Source organism: Lycorma delicatula, chromosome 12 (genome assembly GCF_047948215.1).
Source record: "Lycorma delicatula isolate Av1 chromosome 12, ASM4794821v1, whole genome shotgun sequence".
In the NCBI taxonomy this organism is placed as follows: Eukaryota; Metazoa; Arthropoda; class Insecta; order Hemiptera; family Fulgoridae; genus Lycorma; species Lycorma delicatula.
Genome location: NC_134466.1, coordinates 20,571,070 through 20,594,346, shown reverse-complemented (window position 1 = coordinate 20,594,346; position 23,277 = coordinate 20,571,070). Strand labels below are relative to the sequence as shown.

General features: G+C 31.9%; 1 protein-coding gene across 30 annotated transcripts in view; it reads right to left on the bottom strand.

The window, feature by feature from the left end:
• The window catches only part of LOC142333452 (uncharacterized), a 238,602-nt gene that overhangs the window by 73,383 nt on the left and 141,942 nt on the right, over positions 1 to 23,277 (bottom strand). For 27 of the 30 annotated variants that reach the window (XM_075380590.1, XM_075380591.1, XM_075380569.1 and 24 more), the window contains exons 4-7: positions 20,094 to 20,141; positions 12,208 to 12,246; positions 7,968 to 7,988; positions 2,961 to 3,059 (exon numbers count right to left, since the gene is read on the bottom strand). The exons of 2 other annotated variants lie outside the window; for them this stretch is intronic. In XM_075380590.1, coding sequence (XP_075236705.1) covers positions 2,961 to 3,059; positions 7,968 to 7,988; positions 12,208 to 12,246; positions 20,094 to 20,141 — 207 coding nt within the window. The remainder of the gene's footprint in view (positions 1 to 2,960; positions 3,060 to 7,967; positions 7,989 to 12,207; positions 12,247 to 20,093; positions 20,142 to 23,277) is intronic. One more of the 30 variants, XM_075380572.1, reaches the window with a different exon arrangement.

Below are 23,277 nucleotides of genomic sequence, written 5' to 3'. Positions count from 1 at the left end.
GCGCGCAGTGATAGAATTTTTAACAGCAGAAAATGTGAATCCTACGTTTATTTTTCATCGTTTAAAAGCGGTATACGGTTGTGAAACTATTGACTGGAGTACTGTGAATAGCTGGGCGTTGAAATTTCATGAATGTGAAGATGTTAATGCGATAAGTGAGGACGCACCTCGCAGCGGACGACCGGCTTCTATGACTGAACGTCGAAAGGTACTGGATGATTAGCTTCAAAGTGACCCTCGAATCACTCAGCGAGCATATCTAAAGAACGAGTAGGCCATATTATTGAACAATTGGGTTACCGTTCTCTGCACGATGGGTACCGCACAAACTATCTTATGGCTCTCCACAACTGAAATTAGAGTCTATTTCGTATCCGCTGTACTCGCCAGATTTGGCTTCGTGCGACTTCCACTTCTTCCATCATCTCAAGAGAGATTTCAAAGGTAATCATTGCATCACAGTGCAGGAATCTGTGGCCTCTTGGATCCTAGAAAGACCGCCAAAATTTTTCAGTGAAGGAATTCAAAAACTTGTCACACAATGTAAACGGCGATTACATTGTAAAATAATACTGCATTTGTAGCTACGGAATTGTACTATTATTCTTTTTTTTTCATTCCAATAAATCTTTTGGTTCCAATGCTAAGCATGCATGTGCAAAATTCATCAGCTGAGCCTAGTATTACATAATTCTTTTTATCATTTGTTACTTTAATATAAAATAAGCCGAATTTAATATTGAAATCCCCCGAAGTAAGACTTATATTTTACAATCTGGGGACGATAACTTCTTGTTCTGTCTTCGACCTCTTATTGCCTGTATGTGGTATCACAGACGAAAAAAGACAATGATGAGTGAAACATCTCATTTACGTAAAAGTAGACAGGACTCGACACACAAATAATGGTATTTGTCTCAATTCTTTGTATAGTTACGTTTCGTGGATTTAAACAGTGTACTGTATACAATTCAATGAAATATTGTAGTATTCCAAAGACAAAACACGAGTGATGTGTTTACTTTTAGCCGTAGGTTTATTAATCTTTTGATACCGATAAATTATGGTGTAAAAGAAATTTATTAACTCAAATTCTAATTCTGTTTTTAAAGCTGTTATATCAAGGCAATTGGTAAGGATTTTTCCCTTCTGTATCCATTGCATCCATAACCTTTTCTATAAAGAATATTAATAAAATAATTATTGTTAATTTTCATTTACCGAAGCAATATTGTTCTGCTATTCATATATTTCCATACAGATGAGAGATTCTAACCGATTACAAACTATATTTTAAAATAATTTCATGTTTAATTAATACGTACATAATATTACTGTAAGCACAAACTTTAATCACCTCAAGAATATTCTAGCTTCGGCTAGAATAATTTGGATTTATGTTTTTAAATATGCAGCCGAGATGAAAATTGATTTGTAAATTCTGAAGACGCTCACTGAGCTATTGGCTTTTGTTATTTCGATCGCTATTAGTTTTGTCTCTTAATTCATTATTCGCATTGTCGTTTATCTATAAAGTGTTAATAAAAATCGATCTGAAGTCCAAGGAAAAAACGAATTCCTGCAAAATATCAAACTTGTGACCCAGTTTGATTGCAATTTTTTTTTTTTTTTCACATTAAATTATATTTTATATTAAATTTATGTATGTATGTGGCGTGCTAAAAAACATCTGTATCTTTGTAATAGGCGCGACTGTTTTTGCATTTGATATATTCAACTGTTATTCAATTCATTTATATAAAACTTAATTGATTATATTGGTGTTTATGTACAGAAAACAAGAATCTGTTTTTCTTTGGTGTCCGTGAAAAGTCATAGGATATTACTGAAATACATGACGAATTCCGTGCGAGATTTCCTAATCCCCTACTATCGACCCGTTACCATGTACAAAAGCTGAAATAAAATTTGAAAATATTGGCATAAAACTAGCTGCAAGATTATTTATCTTGTTTGCAGCAAGATGGGGATCCTCCTCATTATGTTCTTAGTAAAATTTTATCTCGATAAAACATTTCCTGAACGGACAGGGCGCTAAGGAACAACGGTTTGATGTTATTTAATGCCTTGCAAATATTCAACTTGCGAAATTGTTAACTGTTAAATGGTTTCTTCAAATGAAATTGACCGGAACAATCACAAACAGTCGATTTTATAAAACTGGACAAAACTTTATATTAGAAAATGTATAACTCAGCGATTAAATGTTGCCACGAATTAATAAAAGCAGAATTACAACACAATGGATAAAACACTATTATTAATTATCACGGAGTTCGTTAGAACTTCGTCGGTAAGAGGGGAAACGGCAACGAACTACGTTTACAGTTCTATCCATATGACCTAACCTAGCAGTGAAACGAAAACGGGGAAAAATTTAGCGGGAAAAACATTATATTTCAGTTTAGTTTTATTACTAATAAAAAATACTTTCAAAAATTACCTCCAATTTTTTAAACAAAGTTTTTTTCCATTTGATGAAACGCGGCACTCGAATATGTCATTTTATTCATTTTTTTAATCTACCTTTACGAATCGCACCTTAGACAGCAAGGATAACAAGGAACGGTACAAAAGCTTAATAATGTACTGGAAATTAAAAAAATTAAAAGAAAATATACTACATGTATTTTTTTTTAATTCTAAATTAATAACAGATATGGTAATAAAATGTAGTGTCATTTTTGTCAGTATCGTTTTGTTAAAAACAATTTTATTTGTATTACAGATTTTTTTGTTTTTTGAACGGAAGAAATGATATCTGCGAGACCCTTACCGTACGGTTTACAATTTCATTGTAATTTTTTTGGATATAAAGTATCTGTATTTGTTTTGTTTAAATTTTATGTATTAATTTTTTTCTTACTTGTGGTGGGGAGACTCACTTTTAGCCCACCCGTATATTTATGATATTTGTTGCAAAAATAATATTTTCTTACATAATTTTATCCGGAATTGCGTCAAGAACGGGAAGAAGAGTCGGTAATAATTTATTTTCGTTTTCACCGCTATACTTCTCATAAATCTTTAATTGAATTCTAAAATAAAAATGAAAAAAAGAAAATTATTAAAAAAATTATAATAATCAATTTGTTTTTCATTAGATAGTAAAATTACAAAAAAAGTTGTGTTATTAACTTTTTTTTCTAATCGATACAAATAATGCAATAAGCAAATTTGCTGATATTTTATAAAATTCTAGAGATATTTTTTCTTAGATTTTGTAATATAATAAATCAAAATCATAAGAAATATTTAAAAAAAAAAAAATGTTATCAAGACAAAGTAAATATTTGATTATGCATTTGTACTCTTATTATTAATAATAATTAAAATTTGATGAAAAGTTTAATTAAAATTGAAAGAAGATCGTCCAATTGTAGCAATTTTAGGAAAGTTAAGCTTTATAATACACATCCTATTCTAATTTTTAAATTGATATGCACTTCCTCTTTCATCTTCTTTCCAGCAACCAAGCAGTTCAATTTTCTATTTCCAAAATTTAAGGCAACATAAGTGTTAGATATTTCTTTTAATTTATATTTTCATTTTTTTTTTTATATTATAAATTTATAACAAGTAATTGTGTAAACTCAATAGAAGTTAAAACGTATTTAATGAAATTATGAAAACAAAAGCAATTAACTCATTTATAGCAGGGTGTTCATAAAGTCCTTCCATGATTAGAAAAATTTATTATAAAAACAAAAAAAAACTATTAGATTTACAGCTGTGCGGTTTGCGGAAAAAAAAGAAAAATTTATCAAAGTTTTTTTATCATCTCAATAAATAAAGTACAACATATGCGCCTTTTGTCGCTCGTAGAATGCCCAACCGATAAACAATTTCACGCTATGTCTTGGTCAACATTTCTTCGGTAACCCTAGCAACAGCTTCAGTTATTCTCCATTTAATGTGTCCAGATCAGCTGCAGGTATCGCATAGACTCTGTCCTTAACATAACCCCAGAGGGGTTATATGTTGCGGCTATCCAGGAAAATGTTATTTGTTATTGATTGCTCGATGAAAAAGAAGGGACTAATGATTCTGTTGTGCATCAAACCGCCCCACACATTCACTGTAGGAGAATCTCTAATTTTTTCCGTGGTAAATTATGGAATTTTCTGAACCCTTATTCTTACATTATGCCTGGTTACTTTCCCTGAGGTGCGGAAAGTAGCCTCGTCTGAAAAACATAACAGATAGCCGCCCTGTACGGGAAGATCAACTACAGTTCCATTTTCCTTAAACTTTGCATACCACGCAACGATACTCTTACTATCACGTGATAGTCGTACCTATTCCCTTCTAAAAGTTTGCTGCACAGTTATCAGTGATTTCGATTTGTGATATATATTGCGTTTTCTCCTGGATTGACGCCATCTTATAAAAAATTGATTACAGTACCCTATAGCTTTCCATTATCTGAAACAAACCAACATGAAAAAAAAATCTATATTTTTTGCTTTCTTTTGCCGCAACCCACACAGCTATAACTGTAACACATTTTTGTAATCATGGAAAAACTTTAAGGACATTATATATATAAATAAATAAATATATATATATATACGTATGGAGATTAAATATTTACTAGATATAAGCGTTAATAAATGGAATGTGTTCCTAGTAATCACTAATTAGTAATCATTTGTTTCTAAGAATTGTTATTGAAGTAGAACCTTGGTCTTTAAGTAATATTTCTTGTTAGACTCTTTGTAGAACTCACCAAGATAACATTTATGTTTAATTAATATGCAGTATCAGGTTACGCTAAATGTTTTAAACTAAAGGAATATTAAATAGTAATAATTAAAAATTATAATTAAAGCATATTAAATGTAAAAAAATAAAATCGTGATTCGTTAAGAAAATCATATATATATATATATATATATATATATATATATATATATATATATATACATATATAATTATTAATAACGAATTTTTTTTTATAATTTACCTTCATACTAAAAGTGCTTTTTACACCACATTTTTTTGTTTTACTGTCTTATTGAGTTTGATTTTAGCTACATTTTTAAGGGGGTAACAAGTTCTAATCTCCAAGACAAATATTTATAGAGATATAAATCAGGATATGCCCTTTTATAAGTTATGCATGTTTTTTTTATTTTTGTGAAAAAATAGGCCAATCTTGATATTAGTCGTCATTTTGAACCGATATTATTTTGTTGTCGAAATTTTGCTCATTTATTAGGTTTGGCCCAGGGAATGATGGATCTTGGGCCTGTCAAGGAATTTTCCAGTCAAATAAACATCTAATGTGACTGCACTGCTCTTGGAAGCAGTAATTAAGATATCAATCTATCACCTATAATTGTGTTAGAATAGCATGATGGTGCGAATTTGTTAAATATTTCATTCGGTCTTACCAGACATCCACCCTCCAGCATATTTTATATTTTAACATAGTAGAGTTTTTATGTTTACCAAAATAAAATTAATAATAACTAATATTATAATGAGTTTTAAGTCTCCAGAAACAGAATCCAGGTTGTCAATAGGGACTCAGAAAATATTCTTTAATTTTTTTTTTTAGGGCGGAAAACGGTTGAACGTTATCATCGCCCGGATTTTTATTTTTTATTTTATTTTATTTTTTTTTTTTTTAGAATAAAATAAATAAATAAAAGTAATTAAAGCTATTAGATAAAATTAAAACTTAAAATTACTATCACAGGAAACAAAATCCGGAATGGGTGTAAAAGGCCCATTCTCGGATAACAAAAACACTAACATGTAACTTAAAACTACGTTAAAAACTAACATATTAAAAATAAACAAAACTTAAAACTATTATGTTAAAAGTCTTACAACTAATATCACAGATGAATTTGTAAAACATAAAAAAAATATGAATATATATATATATATATATATATATATAAAATTTGACAAATTCCGATAGGAAGTGTAAAAGGCTCGCTACTCATCCGAGTAGCGAGCCTTTTACACTTTTAACAAAAACAATACATAGGACTAAATACATAACAATACATAGGACAATACATAACTAGTGATTGCTTTAAATAGTTAATAAAATCAGAAGTAGCAACTCGGGTGGAGAAAGGAGGCTGGTTACATGCTTCTTTGGCAGCGGAATCTGCATGTTCATTACCTGGAATCCCTACGTGGCTAGGGACCCAGCAAAAACTTACTTCTCTGTTGCGATTATTCAACTCAGCGATTGCGTTGTAAATTTCAATGACGATAGGATTTTGGAATAAAAGTTTTTTAAGGCTTGGAGAGCACTACACGAGTCACTGCAAATAAGAATTTTTCTATATTTAGGGTTAATGATGTTTAGAGCCTTATTTATAGCGTATAGTTCAGCGGTAAACAAACTCGTAATACCAGGTAGACCAAACATATAAGTTCTTTCATTGACAACAAATGCACAGCCAACTGTATCGTTTTGTTTCGATCCATCAGTGTATATAACTGCGTCTGGTTTCATCTTGGAGAGAACACACTGAAACATTTGCTGGAAGACAATAGGTAGTGTTGATTGTTTATTGTATGTCGTAAGGTCAAAAGTAAAATTTATAAGGTTTATTCTCCACGGAGGATATGAGCAAGGATACGTAGGAAAGAATGACGGTGTGTCAACATTTATATGCTGCAGCAGACGCCGGATACGGACACCTACAGGTGCAGTACGACGTGGATGGTCCTCATACTTTCCTAGATTAGGATTTCTAAAGACTGAGTCAAGAGCCGGGTGATTTCGCTGTCCTCTGAGACGAGCAAAATAACATAATAAAAGCTGGTCTGGTCTATCCCAAAGTGATGGTTCACCACAGTCTACAAGTAAGCTTGCAACAGGACTTGATCTAAACGCGCCTGTGGCAAGCCGAAGGAAAGCGTGATGTACACTATCCAGCATTTTAAGAACGGTTTGACGAGCTGAAGAGTAGGCGACACAACGATAATCTAAACGGGAGCGAATAAAGGAATAGTAAAAACGTATCATACATGACCTATCGGCTCCCCAGTTGGTGTTAGTAAGGACTCGCATCATATCTAGAAGTTTGGAACATTTTGTTTTCAATTCTTTTAAATGTTTGACCCAAGTAAGAGTTACTCAATACGACAATGGTTGCAAGTGAAAAAGTTTGACACGTTTAGCATACGACAAGCCCCACCTTCTTGTAATTCCAGTAATATTTTGGTCATCCCTTGTCTTAAGGGTTGGTCATATCAAACGTTGTTTCAGACTAAAGTTTTAGGTAATGTTTAGAGGACTAACAACCACTTTAAACCGATTCCATACTGTACCTATTAAGGGAGGTATGATTTATTTTGTTTTCGACACCCCATTTTTTTCTACCTCCTGGGCCAGTGGTTGGTAATATCAAAAAACATTACTTACGTAAGTTTTAGGCCTTTATCCAAAAAATAGGAATCCGAATAGTAGAATAGAATCCTTATATCCAATGAATAGTATCCTTATAGTAGGTACTTTAAACGAATCCACATTTTACTTAATAAGAAAGTTACGGTGATAATTTGTTTTTTCGAAAAAGCTCCCCCATTTCCATGGTCCGATCTTACCCATTAACGAATTTAATCGAGATTTTGGTCGATATATATTATGTATCAATTTGAAAGTGATTGGGGAAAAATTACGGCAGTTATCGTGTCCATAAGAAAGTGAAATTTATATATATATGTAAACCTTTGAACTGACGGTGGTTTTGGGGTCTGGGGGATGTGAAACGCGAAGATAAGTTGAAATTTTTCGGAGGTCGAATCATGGTATCCATTATAATAGGTAGCTTTTTTATGAATCTACCTAAATTCTAATCTTTTGTAAATTACAAAATGGACAAATTTAATAAATAACAGATGGTAAAATATTTGTAAACCTAAGGAGTTCTTAAGGTCTATATTTTAGAAAAATAAATGATATCGGTACTTACAAATCATTCTCATAATATTTACTGCAAAACAAATAAAATATATAAAAACAAATACCTGACAAAAATAAATACATAAAATAATTTGATCCAAGCCTCAATAATAATGAATAACATAAAAAAATCTTACCTTCGTAAAGACTTTAGAATAAAAAAAAATCTTATTTTATTTGATAAGTAATCTCCACACAGAAGTTATAACAAGAAAAAAATATTTTTTTTATGCGTTAAAGTATTAATTAACGGATTATTTCCGGTCTCCATACTCGGCGTGAGGATAAAGAAATTCTTCTAAAGGAAGAAATCCTTTAATACTGTGTATGTAGGGAATGCGTTTACGTCCCCAGGATGAAGTTTCTTTTCGCTGATACGACTTTGAGAAATGTGATCATCCAGCTAAAGGTGAGCACGAGGTGTGGCTGTTCATGAAGTAGTATTGGCCAAACGGATTCCGTTGGATACACACATCTCTGTAGTGTCAATAAAAATATTGGTGCCATTTAAAATAAATATTTTCAACAAGAATCTTCCCCAAATTACGATGTCAGAGAGGATGATCTGACCGATCTACTTTCACAGATTCATTTGCCCTGCCTAATAATTGGTGATTTCAACGCCCATCACTAATTATGGGGCCCATCATCATGTTCTTCGTGAGGCACTGTCGTTGATCGACTGAGGCAGAACTAAGATGTCTGCTTATTGAACGGTCGGTCGTACACGTTTTAATGTTCATCAGGTACATTTTCGTTCATCGATCTCTAGTATTGAGGACCCCTACTTCTATGACTTACCTGTCTCGACCGCAGACCGATTGTTATCTCGGTAGGTAATAGTAATTTTCCTCAGTCAGTCAAGCAGATGGGTGTTTGGAAAATCAGACGGGATCGACTACAATGATTATTTAGCTAATACAGTGTGGTAGCGCGATCTACCAACTTGCCAAGTTTACACATCTGACCCTTGACAGTGCAAGTGAATATATTCATCTAACATCTGGCAAGCTACAGGTGCGTTTCGTTCAAGTCGTGCGGTAAGTCTACTAGTGAACAACGATTAGCCATATCTTTGGTAAAGGTGAAACCAAACGATCTGTTGCTGTTTCCCGCATTAAACCACAACCAAATCATATGAATATTGGCATGGTGTTCTCCAAACAACACAATTATGATATCATAATTCATATCACGAATGGCCTAAATCTAGTGTCCCGCTAGGCATTAAAGCTAATCGTCTTTTCTTATCTCTAAATATACAATTGCCTCCAGTTCTACAACATTATTACCCTTATTTACTGCCTTTTTTCGAGAATTATTGGTTTCGTTTTTGCCGATATTATAAAAAATACATGATTCCTGTTATCTTACAAGAAAAATTCTACAATAATGTACATACGTTGAATACAGATGCTATTGTGTTTATACCGATGGCTCTAAACACGGTAACTCTGTTGGTGGTGCTTTTGTGTTTTGCAATAGTATATATGTTCGGCCTTTCCATTACTTCCAGTGTTTTCGTTGCAGAGTTGTTGGCTATTAATAAAGCCTTAAATGTACTTGGCCCGACATTCCGACACATACTTTTCTGCTCAGATTGCACGAGTACCTTGCAGGTGATTAGTGACGTGTACTCCTGTTTCCTAGCTTCTGTTGGATACCCAGCAAAATTGGAATTACAGGCAATGAGCACGCTGATCATACGCCAAAACAGGTTTGCTTCATTGATCGTGTTATTTCTGAAGATATTTTCGGTTTCCTGAAGATGGTGGCTCGTGAAAAAGTGTCAAAGTGAATAGCATGGTTTTATTTTGATTTTTGCATATCCAATAGACGTTTTAAATCATTTAAATATGTAACTTAATTTTTACATGCTTACGATAGTAATATTATGAACATGCGATGAGAACGAAGCTTTATTTTGTGCTTAAAAGAAATAAATAATCGTGCCTCTTGTGAAGTTATATTAAACGACTTTTGTAGCGGATATTTGTGACTTTTGCATATCTTCATTCAATTACTTTAAAATTCTTATCGTAAAAATTCTGGATTGTCAATGGTAAGACAGTTGCACGATCTATTATTCAAAAATGTATAAAATTCTTTCGTTCCAGTGCTAAAAAATTAGATCAGCAACTTGGTCAATTCCCAATTATCAAATTAATTTATCTAAACCGTTCTTTTTTGCGCTGTCGATTATAGTGGTGAATTAATGATTCGTTGGAAAGAGATCAACAGCCGTACCAAAAACGTATTCATGGCTGTTCATATGTGTTTCAACTAAGGCTGTACGTTTAGAATTAATATCAAATTTAATATCTGAAGCATTCATTGCCGAATTAAAGCGCTTTATTTCACGTAGAGTATACCAAATCAAATATTTTCCGATAATGAACAAACTTTCAAGGCTGCAAACAATATTTTCCATGGATATTGTTTACAATATTTCAAATAAAAGACATCCAATCAAACCAACACAATATTCATTCCTTTCCCACATCACAAGGTATAAATTTGGCTTTCATACCTTCTTCTTCTCCGCATTTTGAAAGGTGTGAGAATGCGGCATAAAACGGTTTAACTTTCATCTTAACACGTAGATTGTCATAGACATCCTATTATTAATTTACAAAAGTTATACACCGTAATTTACCAAATTTAAAATTATTTAAATTCAACCCTATTATATGCCGTATCATCAGATTCCAGGAATCCACAACCATTACCACTTGGACACGTACTGATTGAATCGTATCTCACCTCGATTCCTATTCCCGATTTCACTGAGATTTCTATTAATCGTTTAGACCGTTGGCAACTAACGCAAAAATTAACGCAGTCCATTTGGAATTAATGGTCTAAAGATTATTTAAATCAATTGCAACAACGTAACACATTGACAACTCCTAAGAGGAACATCTTTAAAGGATTTATTAATATCAGATGAAAATACTTCTCTTTTACCGTGGAAACAAGGCTTAATAGCAGAAATATTTACAGGAACAGACAATTTAGTACGTGTTGCGATCGTCAAAAAGTCTTTTGGAATACTTCCTAGACTAATACACAAACTATATTTGCTACCAGTCTTAAAGAATTGAACAAGTGTTTATATCCATGGTGTATTTTCAAACATAGAAATTATTTATTTAATCACTTTTTCGACGAATCTACTTATTCAAGTGATTTGATTCTTCAAGGTATCAGCTTATTCTACGACCTTAATTATTTCAAGGTTTATTTATTCAAAGAACTTATTCAACACAAGTTTCTATTTGTTTTATAATTTACGTGTTTAAAGACCTTATTATATTCAAGATTTTCTATATGAGAGTTATTATTTCTTATTTCATTATAAGAGTACCGATGATTTCACTATACAAATTCCGATTTTTAGGCGGGCACTGCGTTCAGATATGAAATCAAGTAATGATTCCTTTTTTTATCTTGTAAAGAGTCCTGTGTTCATATAACTCCTTATTATTCTTTATCGTGTTGTTCTTTGTTCCATCAGTCTAGAACGGTTCATCAAACGATTCACACGTCTCGTCTTTTTAGGATCTTAAAAGTCAACCAATCTAAAGTTTCCAACGATGTATCAAAACTTTGTTAGTATGAATTTATATCATGCACCGACTCTAAAATTATAAAAAAAATTATAAAACATTATAAACTAATTTAAATAATTTAGTCTAAACAATAAATATTTTGTTCACTTCATTATTTACCCAACCAACAACTCTGCACAATTCATTGGCTAAGCACTTAACATGGAAATAATTTGAGAAGTCCATTCAGTAGAATTATAAAATTGAGCTATAATTTTAGCAATATTATGAAGGTATATTTATGGTTTTCCTTTTTTTTTGACTAATAAAACGAAAATAAGTTGCAGTATATAACATAAAAATTCATTCATAAATGAATATATATAAAAATACAACTAAAATACAAAAAACATAAACGAATAAGCCATAGAACTTGATGAATATTATGTATTGAGTGTTCGTTGGATGTACCTGTATTCAAGTAGGAATTTTTTAAAAGAAAAATATAAAAGGAAACAGAAAAGTAATATCAGCTTTAAATGGAACTCAACAGTATTTATGAGATGAAAGAGAATGGTGAGAGAAGAAATGCAAAGAACCAGTTTCCTCCATTAAAAGATATTTCTGCTAAAGGAGAAATAAGCATCATATTATAAATTAGCTAATTTTAAATAAAATGGTTTTTTTAAGACTACTTACTGTTTTTTTAATTTATCAAGTTTATTTTCTCCAAAAATTCTGTAAATTATAGACAAATAGCCATTTTAATAAGTTAATAAAAGAAATTTAAAAATAAAATGCCGAAATTTCCTTAAAATTAAGTTAATAATTAGACTCTATAGTCATTGTATTATTCTCCTTCTTTCCTCATAATAATAATAATTTATAAAAACTATTTTTAAGAATTTTTAATTCAACGTTCCTTCTTTATTTTTTAAACTTTCCATGATCTTTTTCTGTTACCTGTTCAAATTATTTTAATTGCATAAAAAATTTGAACTATTTTCATTAAAACTAAAATTGATCTTAGAGAACGTTGAAAAATCTATATCACTGAATACTATAGAGATATTTTTGTATCCACTCAATTTTTATTTTTGTTACCAGAAGACACAAATATGTACCTGCATTTAAAATTTAAGCAGTTTTGTTTAATATATTTTAAACGTGTGAATCATGCGATTGCATAATATCAATAGCATTCAAAAGAAAACACAAAAATATCAGCAATATGTCATCCAAAAAATTTGATTGTATCTGGTAACAGCACAAAACCCAACTAATGGCTGACATGATCATGAGGAAAACATAGTAGTTCATATCGACATTAATAATAGGGTGAGATTTGTAATTTAAACGATTAATTACCTGTCTACAATTTGAGTAAAATGAGGTGAACTACTATATTATCAGTGTTTCGTTCCATATCGAGCCGTCCGGTGGTGCAATCAGGTGGATGCTAACGCTAGCCGGAAAGTTAAGCGGTACTAGCATTCTACGTTAGAATCCCGCGCTGTGCGGTCGCATTTTTCATTTTGTTTGGATGGACAATCAGTTTTACTCATAGTTACTAGTCACACTCAGCCCGAATGGACTCTATTCTTTGTTTGGATAAAAGTTAGCTTTAATATTTTATTTTATTTTATATTTTTTATTTTTATATGTGAAGTTATACATTATGTCAACGACAATTCATTAAAGCATTTATCACCTAGGAATATACAGTCCAACCTCGCTCTAAAATCGACCATACATTTCATGGTCCTCCCGGCCGGATCGTTAAATGACCGGATTGAGGGACAGTATCGTAAAATCGCTGTATTAACGACACGAACTTAGCTGCTCTACATCATTCATCTAGGGTCTTCGATAAACCCACCGGGTTGGTCTAGTGGTTAACGCGTCTTCCCAAATCAGCTGATTTGGAAGTCGAGAGTTACAGCGTTCAAGTCCTAGTAAAGCCAGATATTTTTACATGGATTTGAATACTAGATCGTGGATACCGGTGTTCTTTGGTGGTTGGGTTTCAATTAGCCACACATCTCAGGAATGGTCGAACTGAGAATGTACAAGACTACACTTCATTTACCCTCATACATATCATCCTCATTCATCCTCTGAAGAATTATCTAAACGGTAGTTTCCGGAGGCTAAACAGGAAAAAGAAAGAAAGGGTCTTCGATAAGGTCAAACCAAGTCAACAACATGGTATTTATAATTTATTTATAAAAAGCGTTTCAATAATTAAGGAGTTATGTTATAAATGCACTTTAAAAAAAATTAACATTAGTGAAACATGTTCGTGAATATCTCTATAGTTATTTATTTCAATGGTTTATACCACAGTTAAGTTTTTGACTTTAAGCATAAACTTACATCCGCAGGTATAAAGATCAACCCTCGATTCCAGTTTGGACAAGTTTTCCTTTTGTCGCGCTATACAAAACATGCGCGCACATATCTCATGCAATCTTTCTATTGTTCGCTGACCTGCAAGAAGCAGATGTTAGCAATATCGAATCATATTTACAACCAAGCCAGTTCATTCGCTTTATGCATAGGCTATATTTTAATCTTGATATCTTGTATATGATATTTATCTTTTAATCTTTTTTTATAATAACTTTATTTCATTCTAATTTAATATTATTTTTTATATGATTCCAATAAAACTGGAATTCATAGATTAATTAAAAAAACGAGACATGAAGAATAGAATAGCCAATTTAAAAACATTCGTTGAAAACTTTGATCTTAATTCAGGCGATTACGATCTATTTATCAAGTATGAAAAAGTGTTAGTATACGAAAAACTATTTTTCGATGTTCAATCTGAAATCGAATGGCACCAAGATGCAACAGATAAAAACGTACAGGTTAGGCACACATAAGATAATATTTTCGACACTTAGGTTAAAACATAAAAAATTAGAAAACCGTTTCAAAATTTCAGAGGTAACTGATGCAACTAAAGTGATTAACAACTCTAATCAAATTTCTTTAAAACCTATACAAATTGAGCCCTTTCACAACCGAGAAGAATTTTCTATTTTTGAAAAATTTTATTACTTTAAAATTTTTTAAGAGGCAATGCCCTTGATGTAATAAAAAATTTATCAGTAACTTCTGAAAATTGTGCAACTGCAATATAACTACTTAAAGATCGTTATGATAACAAAAGGCTAATAGCAGCTAAACATGCTTTAGAAATTATTAATTTAAAACCATCAAAAAAGGAAAATTCTGAAAATTTATGTAAGTTCTTTGACCAAGTTAATTTAAATATTAATGCATTGAAGAATCTAAATATTGACTATTTAGAATTTATTATAATACAGTTAATTACTCAAAACTTAAATTTAAATACTTTAAGAGGCTGGGAAAAACATTTTAAAATAATGAATTTCCAAAGTTAGAACAATTCGTTTCTTTCTTAGAATGTAAGGATAAACTAGCTGAATCCACAGACACGATTCAAAGTAATCAACAAACATAGCCGCCTAATGTAGGATTTTGCGGCAAAAAATATGATTATTCAAAACCTAGTTCTAGTAAAAATGCATTTCTTGTAAATAATTCTAATAATTTTACATGTGCATTATGTAAAACTAGCAACCATCCATTGTATCGATCTAATAAGTTTTTAAGTTATAATGTTACCGAAAGAAAAAACTTTGAAACACCATATTGTCAAAGATTGCTCAAGCAATGATAAATGTAAAAAATGCTCAGGAAGTAACATACATTAATTCATTTAGATAAACGCAGCAAGACACAGCAAAATGTACATTTTCTGAACAGAATCAAGCTCCTTCAGCTAATAGTTCATATTTTACTTTAAAATCAGAACCGAACTAGTCTGTTTTACTTGAAGCAACTGTAGTTAATGTAAAAGATAAAAAAGGTAATTTCAAGTCAGAGTCTTACTTGATTCCGCTTTGATGATTTCATTTTGTACTAAAAGGTTTGCCGCCAAACTTGGGCTTCAAATCAATCCTGTTCTCATGCTGATCACAGGTATTAGCAATGTGGTTACCAAATCTAAGCTTAGTACTGATTTGGATATTAATTCTAGGTATGAAGATATTAATTTTAACTTGAAATGTCATGTAATGCTATCCATTACATATTTGTTACCTAATGATTTTGTAAACGTAACTGACTGGGAAATTCTTTCTCAACTTCTTCTAGCCGATTCTAATTTTAATATTTCTGGGCAAATGTACGTTCTCCTAGGAGCTCACTATTATCTTTCTCTACTTAAGCCTGTTGAATTAACTCATAATTCCAATCATACCATACTTCAAAAAAACTCGTCATTGTTTCATAGTTTCGGAACAAATCCCTACTACACCTATTAAGCGGTAAAACAATTCAAATTCAACATCATTTTTGTTATCAATGAACAGCTTTCTTAACAATCAGAATCATTTTGGAGATTCGAAGAAATAGAAGATCGTTTACTGAACAAGGATGATTCTTTCTGCAAAAAACATTTTGTTGAAAATACCTTTCATTATAACAAGGGCAGATTTGCTGTATCTCTTCATCGTAAGGAAAATTGTACTTTAGGAGATTCGTTTGCAAATGCCAAACATCGTTTCAATTTATTATAGCGTAGATTTAAGTAAAATTATAAACTTAAGGAAGACTACTTCCATTTCATGAAACAATTTCAAGAATTAGATCACGTGCAACTTGTAGTTCCATTTCAGTCTAAGGTTCCATGTGAAAAATTTTATTTGCCTCATCACGCAGTATTTCGTGAATCTTTCACCACTGCGAAAACAACAGTAATATTTGTTGGTAGTTCAAAAACTTCAAATGGCCAATCACTTAATTCAATTCTTGCTACATGTCTAGTAGTACACCAAGATGTATTTTCAATTATAATTCGTTTTCGAAATCATAGCTGCCTGCTACCAGGAGACATTCCTAAAATGTACAGACAAATTTGCATTAATACTTGAGATTTTTCATTACAAAGATTTCTCTGGTATGATGATACCACCTCATCAGTCACTCCATGTAACTTACAGACAGTTATTTATGGTTTAGCGCCTTCAAGTTTTCTAGCCACAAGATGTTTGATTGAAATTTCCAATCAAAATGAAGTTTTTTTCCTCAAGCTTGCCAAGTAATTAAGCCAAATTTTTATGTCGATGATCTACTCACTGGTTGTGACAACATCGATCAGTTGAAACAATTATACAATGATTTTTATTTTTTGATTTTCAAATATGGACTTTCACAACATAAATGCCATTCCAACGTTCCAGATATGTTCGACAATTCTGATTTTTTCACCAAATTAGATAAGGATGAAAATATCAAGAGACTTGGATTATTTTGGAATCCTCAAGGCGATGATTTAATTCATCAATTCCATCCAATAGATAATAATAATTTTTATAGCAAGGGTTCCGTTTTGTCAATCATTTCTTCATTGTTGGATCCTTTAGGACTACTTGCTCCTATAAGCGTTCGTTTTAAAGTGCTCATACGAGAGTTATAGTGCGCTAATCTTCAATGGGATGAAGTTCTTCCCACTCCAATAGCTGAAAAATGGAATTCTCTGTATTCCCAGCTCAAATCGTCATATTTTAAGATTCCTAGATTAGTTAAGATTAGATTAAGTAAGAGTTATATTAAGAGTTACCAAATACATTGTTTTTGTGATGCAAGTAGTAGCGCAAATGGTGCATGTCTTTTCGTTAGATCTGTTGATACCAATGAACACATTGAAAACCACTTATTTTGTTCAAAATCTAGAGTTGCTCGAGTCAAGCAAATCTCTATTCCTAGGTTAGAGCTGAATGCGGCTCTTCTATTATCTTGTCTATTCAATAAGGTTAAGTGTATTTTATGTATAAGATTTGTTTTAGTCCATTTTTGGTCGGATTCTAAAGTAGTTCATTACTACTGGTTGTCTTCGCTTGCTAATAGATGAAGATATTCGTCGCAAATAGAGTTTGCGAAATTCAAGAACTAACTAAGCAATGCGTTTGGAAGCGCATTCCTTCAAGGGATAACCCCGCATACATCCTGTTACGTGGTTGCATGCCGGATGCATTAACTTTGTCACAGGTGAAATGGTACGTCTTTTCTGAAGGAAGAGGAGAATGCCTGGCCATCCAATTCACCTATCATTGCTGTGATTCCGCCCGATTTGCTGAAGTTTGAGAAGAAGTCTAGCAAAAATAATGTTTACAACTGCTCTTCAAACAACGGAAACTTTAGAACTTTCAAACCCATTTTCTTCGTACGTACGAACATTAAACATATTTTTTATATTTCTTTCGCTTCATTTATAATTTAAGGAATTAAAGTAATCTTACACTGTCAGTTTATTCATCAGAAGAAATAAATTTTACGTTGGAAATACTTATCCGTCATGGTGGGTGGCGTACTACATCTTTTAATCCTGGACAATTTTTAACCTTCGCTCCATTAACTTCCTTACCTGATCCTAATTTCTCAGGCATTAACGTAAATAAGCTAGCTAGGTGGCAGCTTACACAAAATTTACTAAAAGATGGAAGGCATGGTCTAACGACTACTTACATTCTTTACAACAGAGAAATAAGTGCAATAATAACATTTGTGTTGGCAATGTAATTATAATTAAAGAAAGTAATCTTCCTCTACTGATGTGGAAATTAGGAATAATTGTAGAAGTGTGTCAAGGTAACGATGGACTAGTTAGATTAGTTGATGTGAAAACTAATGGCACGATAGTAAAAAGAACTATTAATAAAATGATTGTTATTACAAACTTAAATGCCTGCAATGACTTAAGTCATTACGAATGTAATCAATAAGATTTATTTAAAGTCTTCCTAATGTATTTGTTTATTTTAATCTGTTTAGGTTGTAAGCTTTACCTGTATCAATATTAGATTTGTTAACTTTAATTTTTGTACTTTCAAAGTTTACGTAATTATTTTACCTAATACTCTTTGTTTGCATATTAAGTTTCATTTCATGTAATGTATGACGAAATTATAATTAAATTAATTATAATTTTTGGGCAGTGTGTTCCGATCCAGGTCGAGCCGTCCGATGCTGCGATCTAGTGGTGCTAGCGCTTGTCGGAAAGTTAAGCCGTACTCTACGTTAGAATCCCGCCCTTTGCGGTTGCATTTTTCATTTCGTCCGAATGGACAACCAGTGTTACTCATAGTTATTAGTATTCGGCGCTCGAATCAGATCCAAGGCGATCACGTCATACTCTTAGTCCGGATGAACTCTATTCTTTGTTCGGATGAATATTAGCTTTACTGTTTTATTTAATTTTATATTTTTTATTTTTACATTTGAATTTAAACGTTATGTTACAATTAATTTCATTATCTGTCAAGATAACAATTCATTAAACCATTATTCCATGCAACAAGGCGTTTTCTTCATTCATCACCTATGAAAATGCAGTCCAACCTCGCTCTAAAATCTACCAATCAGTGCAAACTTCTGAGACTACAATGCACATGATTCAGTACTTAGAAAGCTTATTGATTCCAGAAGTGCAGGTCTGTCAGGTGAATGTCAGGTCCTCAAATGTGCAGGTTTGTCAGGAATGTGCAGGTCTGCCAGGCCCTCACATAGCATCAATGAGTTGCTTGTTCAACAGTTTATTAATTTGCCCAAAAATTATAAATATATGGTATTAAATCTTGATATTATGGAATGCAGGTACTATAGCTTATCGAGGTTTTGTACTGTTTTTATATAGTTTCAGTTTGTAAAAGTAAACATTGTTGTGACAGGAAGCTAACTGTGAATTGGGTGATTCTGTTATGGCATACTATTTAGGAGTGACTGTTTTTAGTTCGAAAGGCAAGGTATCATATTATCCATAAATTCAGAATGATTACCATTATTTTTCATAATGAAAATGTGCTTCATCCACATCTGTGATGGATGGATAAAGCTTGAATGTCACTATTGTTTTTCATTGCAAGTTATTATACAGACCTAATGACCTAACTTTATGCTTTACTTCTGTAGAAATTATTCTGTTATAGTAAGAACAGAATAGATATTTTATTTATATGTTGAGGCTGCAAAAACCAGAGAACTAATTTATTTTTCTACTCTCCCATTATTTAAAATTTTCAGAAATTTCTAATAATCATTTGTTGACATTTCTGAAGAAGCTCTTCAACTTCATTCTGTTGTCACTGAATGACTTGCAATGTTAATAATATTTTCTGGACGGAAATACATGATTGATCATCTTCGATTTGATTTTCTAGTCCTGTATAAATATCAAATAGGACTACTTTTATGCAAACTAATATATTATTCCTATTTGTACTGATGATTCAAGTGATATAGTCATATACATTAATACGATAAGACATATATATCTTAAAGTTATTTTACTATCAGAACGTGAAAGTTCTTATTGATATTTGAATCATACTTGATCATAAAATGACTACTTTGGCCATTTAACATTCTAAGAAAAAACAAAGCAATAAAATTCCTAATTAACTATTTTCTAGAATAACAATTAAATAATAAAAGATAAACAACAATTACTTTAAAACAGTGTAAATAGTAGTTTAATTATATATACTCACCCTAATATCCGAGACACATTAATGTTATAATACATGTCCTTTATATAACTGTAATTAATTGACAATCATTATTAATAAAATTGTAATCCAATAACCTATTTATCAATAATTAAAATTTAATATGGTTTTGAGTTCACTTTGATATTCATTGAGGAACTGATAGAGTATGCAGTAGACATCATGCAAGCTTAGAGATCTTTATTAATGTGCTTACATACCTTGCAGGGCAACTGCTGGGGAGATTTAAATTTATAAAAATATTACGCTTTAAATTTCAGTGTTGATAAATTTTAAAAAGTAATGAAAATAAAGCCATCAATCATCAATTAGACTAATAACAAATTAGACTAAAGAGGTTTATTTGAAAAAACATTTTGATACCATAAAAATAAACTTAAACTATATAATTGGATTCATAACAAATACGATGCGGGAAAAAGATAGGAATGCGAAGGGGTGACGGACAGAATCGTCGAGTGTTGCTGTTCCCCAGTGCTTGCACCGGTGGGCAGTGGCTATTAGGCACGGGTACTCCAGAGAGCCGTCGAGCTAAAAGCTAAAAGACCGCAGTCCCGGTAGGGACACCCCCTCCTGAGGTTTCTCCTCTAGAGGCGAGGGCATAAAGGCTGAGTCGCGGCTTCCGGAGTGAGGGAACATCCCAACCACATTGGGGAAGACACTCGTCTTATGATGCTTCCTATCGCCACCCCCCCACCCCACTACAACAACAACAATAACGGGTTTCAAATCGTGATGGATTGTAACTTTGATGAGGGGGGAACAGGGTCGACATAGATAGGCCTAGTAGAGCTCCGTTCCAGAAGTTAGTGACAGAGGAAAAAAGGTAAAAGACAAGATCTTACCCGCTAGCCGACCTGTCCAGCGGGTGGTAAAGCCGGTAGACGGGGAGGTTTGTTAGATTATGGGACACTTCCTCGGGTTTGTTATACTTAACTGTGGGTCTGGCCGGGTGGTGAAGGGAAATAAGAAAAAAGTAAACTTGCTGATTTCAATTAATTAACAAATCCTTTTTGTTTTTGGCAAGTGAACTTTTTTTCAAGAGGTTACTTCAATCTCTCTAATTTTGTAGTCTAATAAATTTTGTTTCGTGATCACCTTAAGATTAAACAAAAATTTAACATTAAATGATTTGAATCAGTGTGAAACACTTGATCATTAATCCCCAACGTAGAAAGTAATAAAGTATTTCTTTTTAGGCACCATTAAGTCTCTTGCTTACTCCTGAAAACAGCTGTGTTTCGAAAAATAGCAGTCCTTCAACATTCCAGTATTTCAATATTTAATTCTCCTGAGGGAAATAGAGAGTACGGGGATAAGAAGAACTAAAATTATTTAACATTATATTCCTACATGAGATAAATAAATTTTTTATTCTGACAGTTTCATAATATAACGCTATTATTAACACATATGTAGGTCAGAAACAGATTCATGTGCTACTCAATAAATACAAAAGAAACTGAATCAGCATTGTCTGGGTCGCTCAAAGGATAACGTGATAAAGTCTTGATCAGTACCGCTTTATATAATGCAAATTAATTTTTTTAAAAATGTATGTACTTTCAGCCAACATTAATTTTGTTAAATATAAACTAATGAAATAATGTTAAATTAAATAGGCGGGATACTAAATATATAAAATATTAATAAAATTACAACTAAAATTATTTGAACACATATTTATGTACATGTTATACTGAGATGAGTAAATTTAGGGAGTTTATAAAGTGATAAATTAACCGTACTTGTTAATTAATCTAAAGTGTAATATTGTTCCTGTAAAAAAAATCTTTTAATTATGTTTTAGGTAAATTGGTGGGAAGATGTTTAAACGGTTGGGTAATGTTTTTTACAAATTGCAATAGAAGGATAATGAGGCATTTTATCGTAATCTTATATATAGTGTTAGTTATATGAAAACATGTTTGTTGCCCTGTTTAATAGAAGTGGCTGAATAAAAGACTTATTTATATACATGTGAACATACAAATAAGTTAACATTTTTAACATACTGCAGCTAGTTCGCCCTTGATCAGGATACTGAGAGATTGACAGTTGAAAATATTTTTTTAATTACAATTTTTTGGTTTAAATACGTAATTAAAACAAGACAAATCAATAATAATAATAATAATGACAATAATCGCAACAGTAAACAATAATTATAATAAATATCAATTACTAAGAAATGATAATCGTAGTTATCACAACAACAATAACAATAGTAATATAATAACTATTATGAAAAAATACAATATATAAAATAATAATTATTATTATTATTATTATTATAATATTAACAGGCAGTGATTACATACAAAAGAGAATTTAAAGTAATCGTCAGGATTTATTTACGTACATAACTAATTAAAAGCAGAATTTAGTCCCATTGACAAATTAATATTAGCATGACCGCTAGTCTTAACTTTTTTAACCATTAGTTTTGTATTAACAACAATGGAACAATAGATAAGACAAGTATAAAGTTTTTTCACTGCAAATACCTTTGCTGCTCACCAATAAAACTACCCTAACAATTTCTGATTGAAATTTAATACATTACCTCTTCCACTTATAGTCTTTCAGTATCTCATCGAACCATCTCTAGTTTTCGTGTACTGGAATTACTTGTAACGTCACCTTAATCGCGTCGTACTCGGATAACTCCTTTATCGTAGCACTCTCTTGCAGACTCCCCTCGCGACTCACATCTCGCAGAACTTCATCTCGCAGATTGACATCATAGCATCTCGCTTAGACTGACTTCAACGCCTTCCCCGGAGTATTTATACTCCTACCCTCTTTACCTACCGGACCGGACCCACATCGAAGCGTGAGAATGATCCCCCGAGCCCTTTCGTTCCCATGAATTCATAACCTGAGTCCGGTAACTCTTCTAATGGAACATCTATTTAGGTGTTTCGATGGGCAGTATTACAAAAGACGTTTGTTAAACCATAAATTGAGGGTAGTGAAATCGAAACAGTAAAAATAATCTGGGGTGATTTCGAACGAAACTATTTAAAATCAAGCTAAATCTATATATATCAGATGTTGAGATTTTTTGGACGACCATTGTTTGCGTGACTTTGAATCAATGGTAGTTCAAAAACTAGTGAAAGGTAAAGAATCAACCAACTACATACGAGAGCACAGCGATTGG